Source organism: Alosa alosa, chromosome 12, assembly GCF_017589495.1.
Source record: "Alosa alosa isolate M-15738 ecotype Scorff River chromosome 12, AALO_Geno_1.1, whole genome shotgun sequence".
Taxonomy (NCBI): domain Eukaryota; kingdom Metazoa; phylum Chordata; class Actinopteri; order Clupeiformes; family Clupeidae; genus Alosa; species Alosa alosa.
Window position 1 is genome coordinate 11,860,584 of NC_063200.1, and position 7,500 is coordinate 11,868,083.

Genomic DNA, 7,500 nt, shown 5'->3' on the forward strand with positions numbered 1-7,500 from the left:
ACATGCTTCAAATGTAAAGCACTTTGAGCTGCATTCTGTGTATGAAAGGTGCTATACAAATAAAGCTTATTATTATTATTATTATTATTATCATCTCATCTTTTAAGATCTCATCTTTAGCGATCAGTGGAGTGCAAGAGGTCAAGGTGAGGTCAGGTGGTTGCTTTAGCGGCCTGGTGACTCACCATAAAGTGAAACGAATAAGATTCTTTTGTCGGAGTTACGCTTGTGCTTGTGCTCCACCACCAGGGCATACACGTCATAGTCGGTGTCCACCACGTACATGTCCACATCAGCATCACATGCTAACAGAAGAAGAAGAAGAAGGAGGAGAAGAAGAAGAAGAAGAAGAAGAAGAAGAAAAGGAGGAAAAAGAAGACACACACAGTATATTACACCAAAAGTCATCTTCAGCATCCAGGACATGTGATGAGGAGGTGATGAAGATGGGATGGTATGGGACGTACGGGAAAAGTAGTACTGGAATCTGCCAGGCGTTTGTCTCAGCTGATACTCATCAGAACTCTGCTTACAGATACCCTGTCTGCAGAAAGACATACAAAAGACATCCCATGTACACCTGTGTGTGTGTGTGTGTGTGTGTGTGTGTGTGTGTGTGTGTGTGTGTGTGTGTTTGTGTGTGTGTGTATAGGACCTGGATTTAGTTTTGGTCACGCTGATTGTGTTTGCTGAGGTCTGCTTGTCCAGTAGCAGCGTGCCAACAGCTGAATCTCCTTTTTGCATCAACCAATAAGGACACGTGGAGGCTTTGGCCAAACTATACCATTTCCCCTTGAACTGAAACACACACACACACACACACACACACACATGCACACACACACGAACACACACACGCACACACACACGCTCACACGCATGCATGCACATAATGCACACACACACACACACTCACACAGAAAAAGAATGAGAGAGAGAGATCACTTCTTCCAGAAGGAAAGTTACATATATATATTACATAATATATTCCACGATTCAAATCAAACACCAACCTAAGGTGGAAATTCTGATATATCTGCAATATTTGCAGTTTCATTGCACAAATAGGTGAAGTGCTGAAGTCATTTGAATTGGAATGTATGGGGTTGTCTATTGACTGGCACACACACACACACACACACACACACACACACACACACACACACACAAAACACACACAGAGAAGTCTTCATATGTCTCAATACAGCATTAGATAAAGTTAAATAAAAAATAAAGGTCTCTAGATGAACAAACAAATAAAATTCTCTGTGACGGATTGAACATTTTATCTGTTATCTGTATAATTACGCAACTCAAGAACAACCATTTCTATTTACTCAAACTTAATCTGTTTTTTTATGGCTACCAGATGTTTTTTTTATAAAGAGGCAAACGGAACTCTGAACCCTGGTTCAAAGTCTATTCATGTTCATGCAGTGTAGTCATTTACATTCTTTTAGATCTTCTTACTAATAAATACTATGCTCAGTTGTTTGCCATATCTATGAACAGATTCGGAATTTTAAAATCAGAATTTTAATTGGAATGAAAGAGGTGATGTATTCCGTTCCTATTCCCTCGTCGGCCGGCCAATCACGGAGCGGCATGCTTGTCGGGTTTGCACGGCCCATTTCTCGTAAAGAATATCGGCCCACTATCAAACATCAATAGTGTTACATGGCTTCAAATAAGCTATTTATCTCTAACTCCCTTTTCTTCCTTCATAGCAGGAAACTGATCAGTATTTATACCAGATATGAGTCTCTACACTACAGTCATGGTGACCCTCAATATTTACATCAGTCTACATTATTTTGTAACCTTATTCAATCAAATGATTTAAAAGTGCATTGTTTGAAATTGGAATACAATGAATATGCTGCCTGTATCTTTTATTTTATTATTGGCTTACAAAAGTTAGGCTACATGAAGCAATGACTTCTGGGAATTTCAAAACCGAAGGCGTTCTAGCATGCCTTGATCCTCGGAATTTTCCCCTTATAAAAGCTAATAAACTGCCCCCAAATGCACTTCGAAACATAAGAGAATGTCTGCTTAAATTCAGTGAAGGTGCTACGGTTGAAAATCTACAGTCGGAATTGACACATCTTGCCACGCACTGGGACAGTCTGAAAAAGTCTCCTCTAAACTAGTATACAGTCAAAGCGTCGGACTTTGATGATGCCGCAGAGATATAACATACAGAAATAAACCTGGTGAGCAAGAAATGTGCTACCTGCAAGAATTGTGCAATCTGTTGCTATTTCCTTCTCCAGCAGTTAAACCTCTTTACCTGTGCCTACAACTATATATGGTTAGCAAATTAATTCCTACTAACACTGTCATGTACTCAAGTGGCACGCAAACGGAGTTTTTCCACTCTTAAATTCATCAAGAATTTAAGGACACGATTGTCACAGGATAATTTGGAGGCCTTTATGCTGATGGCGACAGAGAAAGAGGTCCTATAATGAATTTGGGCGCTGATGACGGATAGACAGGGTTATGGAGAAAGAGCAAGCTCCTTCTGCACCTTGTTAACTGCATGACGTTAATTAAGACACGTTTGTGGAGCGGCTGCTCTGATGGGTTTCCCGTTTATCAACAAAACTACATTCGCGCGCAGCCGTAGGGCAGAAGACGCTTGGTGCCACAACGTTATAAACTTGACTTAAATAGTCGGCTGCTGTAAGCTACAATCGTAATTTTTATATACCCCTGGTCCCCATGTTGTCTCAATGATAATAACATCTCATTTCAGGCTATATTTCAGAGTTTGCCGTTCATTTGCATTAACATCGTATTTGTCATTTTTGGCGAAGACATGCATTCCTTTAGGGATATTGAACATATTGAACATTCTCTAACCATCGTGATTTAGAATTGGTGCAGTTTTCAGCACAAAAACTAATTTTGCATTGCATTCATTTTTTTGGAATTGTGCATTGATATATCCATGTTCTTGGTTCAGTCTTTATGCATATTAAAGTTAGAGTTCATCACCAATGGGGCTACACACATGTTATGTCCGTGCATGTGAAGTTATATCTGTGTGTTGCAAATGTTTAAATCGGAATGACAAAAAACTGTCCATGTCAACGTGGCTACTGTGTCTCTTGGCTGTTTGTCTTGTCTGTCAACCAGGTTCGGTTTATCAATGAGTATTGACTTTAGAACATGCTCGTCAGAAGACGTAGCTATCAACAAGGAATCTTCACATTTAAATATCAACATATACAGATTAAAATATGCAACTGCAACACAGTTGCCATCCTCTTATAATTAAAAATAATTGGTTATCAGTAACCTTTTTTCGTTTCAATAATACTTTAATAAAGGAATTTACTATAATATGGAACCCTGGAGGGATGTTCAAGACATTTTTTTGGTGTATATCCAGAAAACGTGCACTCATTTTACTAAATTGTGCTCTCATTTTACAACATTGTAAGCAGAATTTACTAAATCGTGCGCACGTTTTACTAAATTGTGTGCTCATTTTACTGAATTGTGTTCTCATTTAAAAGAACCGTATGTAAGATTGTGGCCAAAACTGCAATCAGTTTCAAATTTCTGTAGAGCGGTGTATCCCCTCCCCCTCCCCCCAGACTGGCAGAGCTGGCAACCCGGATGCCGAAACACTACTGACTTCGTGATTACTAGATAGGTGGAGGGTGGCGCATCAGGCCAAAACACAACATGAGAACATCAACATCAGTTGAGGGCTGCAACTTCACTTTTTAAATGACAATATCCTGGCCGGACTACTGTTGTCAGTGATATAAGTATTTGAAATGAACATGATTTCTTAATGTCTAGTGACATATCAGGGCCATTTTATGATTAATTGAAATACATTTCTTACATACGGTTCCTTTAAATCTTTGTAAGATGAGCGCACGATTTAGTAAAATGTGCACAAAATATAGTAAAATGTGCACACGATTTACTAAATTGAGCGCACAATTTACTCAAATGAGTGCACGTTATCTCGATATATGAAAATATCTCACACTACTATAAAAAATAAAATTGAAAGATAAATGCCTTAAGGGCAACACAACAGGAATGTTAGTCATCATTGAATCATCATTTTTTTAATATATGTATTCAGCTGACAGTGACACTTTTATCCAAAGCGACTTACAGATACCAAATAATGGAACAGTCTCTGTAGCTCACGATGTGTGGGGCTACTGCATGCTAGCTAAATTACAGTTACAATACATTTATTCAATTAGCACACGCTTCTATCCAAAGCTACTTACATGTGTCAATTAAATGACAAGGGCCCCTGAGCAACTTGAGGTTAAAGCGGCAGTTGGCAAGATTTTTTTGATCATATTCACAAAGTAACAAAAACAATGACACTGGTTATCAGCAGTTATCGCTGAGAAGGGGCTCCTGCCAGTGACAAATCAATTAGAAAGAAATAAAACACATCCACACAACAATGCAGACTAACATTGAGGAGATTTTACATTTACAGATATAATTACTAATTGAAATGACACTCATTCATCCAACACATAACATTAATATTCCCAGTCACACACACGTTAACCCTCTACTGCATGGTTTTGCCATATGGTTAATTAATGTTTCAGTACAGTAATGTTTCGACAGTAACACAAAACTTATATTTTACTATTTAAATGTGAAAAAGGAGATTTAAATTTTGGTATGAAAATTATGGTCATGTCACCTAACAAAATAATTGTTAGGTGACATGACCAGGATATGTTGATAGTACTTCACATTTCTACAGAAAAGTACCTCTGTGACCACAACCTGTCCGCTACCTGTGGTTGGTAAAAATTCAGAACAACATGAATTTACAAATATTCAGAAATATGTAGATGACATTGGCAAAAAAAACAACTTTATTTTTCTTATATGAAATGCAATAAGAACTGAAAATCCAAGTAGGACAGGTGCCGTGATAGGTAGCGCTATCCCTAACACTGCTTTTATCACTCCTGCTGTTGCTGTTCCAACTGTTGCTGCGCCAGCTGTCCTTATACCAACAGCCAACAACCTCCTTTTCTCCTCTTCCAACCTCCTTTTCTCCTCTTCCAACCTCCTTGCCTCTTCTTCCAACAATCTCCTTGCCTCTTCCAACCTCCTTTTCTCCTCTTCCAACCTCCTTGCCTCTTCCAACCTCCTTTTCTCCTCTTCCAATCTCCTTGCCTCTTCCAACCTCCTTGCCTCTTCCAACCACCTTTTCTCCTCTTCCAATCTCCTTGCCTCTTCCAACCTCCTTTTCTCCTCTTCTTATCTCCTTTTCTCCTCTTCCAACCTCCTTGCCTCTTCCAACCTCCTTTTCTCCTCTTCCAACCTCCTTGCCTCTTCCAACCTCCTTTTCTCCTCTTCCAATCTCCTTTTCTCCTCTTCCAACCTCCTTTTCTCCTCTTCCAATCTCCTTGCCTCTTCCAACCTCCTTGCCTCTTCCAACCTCCTTTTCTCCTCTTCCAACCTCCTTGCCTCTTCCAATCTCCTTTTCTCCTCTTCCAACCTCCTTTTCTCCTCTTCCAATCTCCTTTTCTCCTCTTCCAACCTCCTTTTCTCCTCTTCCAACCTCCTTGCCTCTTCCAACCTCCTTTTCTCCTCTTCCAACCTCCTTTTCTCCTCTTCCAACTCCTCTTCCAACCTCCTTTTCTCCTCTTCCAACCTCCTTTTCTCCTCTTCCAACCTCCTTGCCTCTTCCAACCTCCTTTTCTCCTCTTCCAACCTCCTTGCCTCTTCCAACCTCCTTTTCTCCTCTTCCAACAACCTCCTTTTCTCCTCTTCCAATCTCCTTTTCTCCTCTTCCAACCTCCTTGCCTCTTCCAACCTCCTTTTCTCCTCTTCCAATCTCCTTTTCTCCTCTTCCAACCTCCTTGCCTCTTCCAACCTTCTTTTCTCCTCTTCCAACCTCCTTGCCTCTTCCAACCTCCTTTTCTCCTCTTCCAATCTCCTTTTCTCCTCTTCCAACCTCCTTGCCTCTTCCAACCTCCTTTTCTCCTCTTCCAATCTCCTTTTCTCCTCTTCCAACCTCCTTGCCTCTTCCAACCTTCTTTTCTCCTCTTCCAACCTCCTTGCCTCTTCCAACCTCCTTTTCTCCTATTCCAATCTCCTTTTCTCCTCTTCCAATCTCCTTGCCTCTTCCAGTTCCCTTTTCCTCTCTTCCTTTCTTCTCTTCTGCTCCACTACCTGAGCTTTCCTGTACATCTCATTGGTGTAGTATGGTTGTGAACTCTCAGCTAGCATGGCATCAATTTTTTGCAGTAAGACTTTGACTCGGGTGTTATCATGTTCTTTATTGTTGAAAGAATGACATCTGCCAGCACAACTCTCAAAAACTCCTTTGATTTTGCTACATGTTCCTAAGTGTTCCTCCATTTGTCTCCCTCCCAAGTCATCAACATGAGTAAACAGTATGATTGTAGGCCTATATGAAGAGGCATCTTCACCAAAATTACGCTGGATCCATTCCACTGCCTTTGCTTCTTCTTGTGTGAATCTCACTCCTAACCTGATGAGTAACAGGAACACATGAGGTCCTGGCAGAGACATATCAATGCATTGATTTTACTATCTCAGATTTGATCTCATCTTCAGTCATAGATGTACCAAAGTTTCCAGGACAGTCTATCACAGAGATGCCTTCTTGCCACATTACCATTTATTTTGACACAGTTCTTGGTCACAGAATCAAAGGATGGATCCTCTTTAAAGGCATTTTCTTCCCCAAGGATGATGTTTCCTGTAGCACTTTTCCCTGCTCCAGTCTTATCAACTATCACTATTCTCAGTGAGTCTGCTGTGAAACAGTTTAGACATGGTATTATGTAGTAGTAAGCAATGTGAACAGTAACAGAGCATACCAGTAAAATGTAACAACGTTTTTTTTTATTACACAGAACATGTCTTACCTGAAGTACTCTGATCTCTCAGGGGAAAAGTTTCACCTATAGTTCAACAGAAAATATGGCAGTTTTGTCAAAAATAACAGTAATGAATTGGAATTGTGGTGATGAAAGACAGAACACATGATTAAACACTCAGAATGTTAAGTATCGAAATTATTTTTTTTTTATTAAAATGTCATGCTTATCTAAAATAAAATACGTACTTTCACCGTCGCCCATTTTTCACAGACAAATTCAGCACATGAACAGGTAGCCAACAGAAAGGGCACTGGGTATATGTCTCTATGAAGAATGCTCTAGTGAATCTTCAGACTGATTAAACTGGTTGACAATTTGCATAGGCCTGTGTAGGCAGGTTGACCTTTGCAATTTGCATAGGGGTGTAATATAATCACATTTTAGCCTGCCCCAGGGCTTTAGGTGCATAACAACATTTTAGGCAATTGTGTGGGCACCAGGAGTTATTATGTTATTGTTATTCCTCTTTTATCCAATCATGTTGAAGATATTATTGTTGCAGATGATGACAATCATATGCAGAAAATCAATGTCTACTAATACATATTGTGCTAACAAGACTTCCCTTTGG

The 7,500-nt window shown here is 39.8% G+C and overlaps 1 protein-coding gene across 1 annotated transcript in view; it reads right to left on the reverse strand.

The window, feature by feature from the left end:
- The window catches only part of LOC125304838 (trichohyalin-like), a gene marked incomplete at its 5' end in the record, with an annotated part of 7,381 nt that extends 569 nt beyond the window's left edge, over nt 1–6,812 (reverse strand). Inside the window, 5 exons of the mRNA XM_048259346.1 lie at nt 186–305; nt 468–544; nt 5,456–5,802; nt 6,193–6,509; nt 6,662–6,812. Of these exons, the coding sequence (XP_048115303.1) occupies nt 186–305; nt 468–544; nt 5,456–5,802; nt 6,193–6,509; nt 6,662–6,812 (1,012 nt within the window). The remainder of the gene's footprint in view (nt 1–185; nt 306–467; nt 545–5,455; nt 5,803–6,192; nt 6,510–6,661) is intronic.
- Nucleotides 6,813–7,500: the final 688 nt, after the last annotated feature.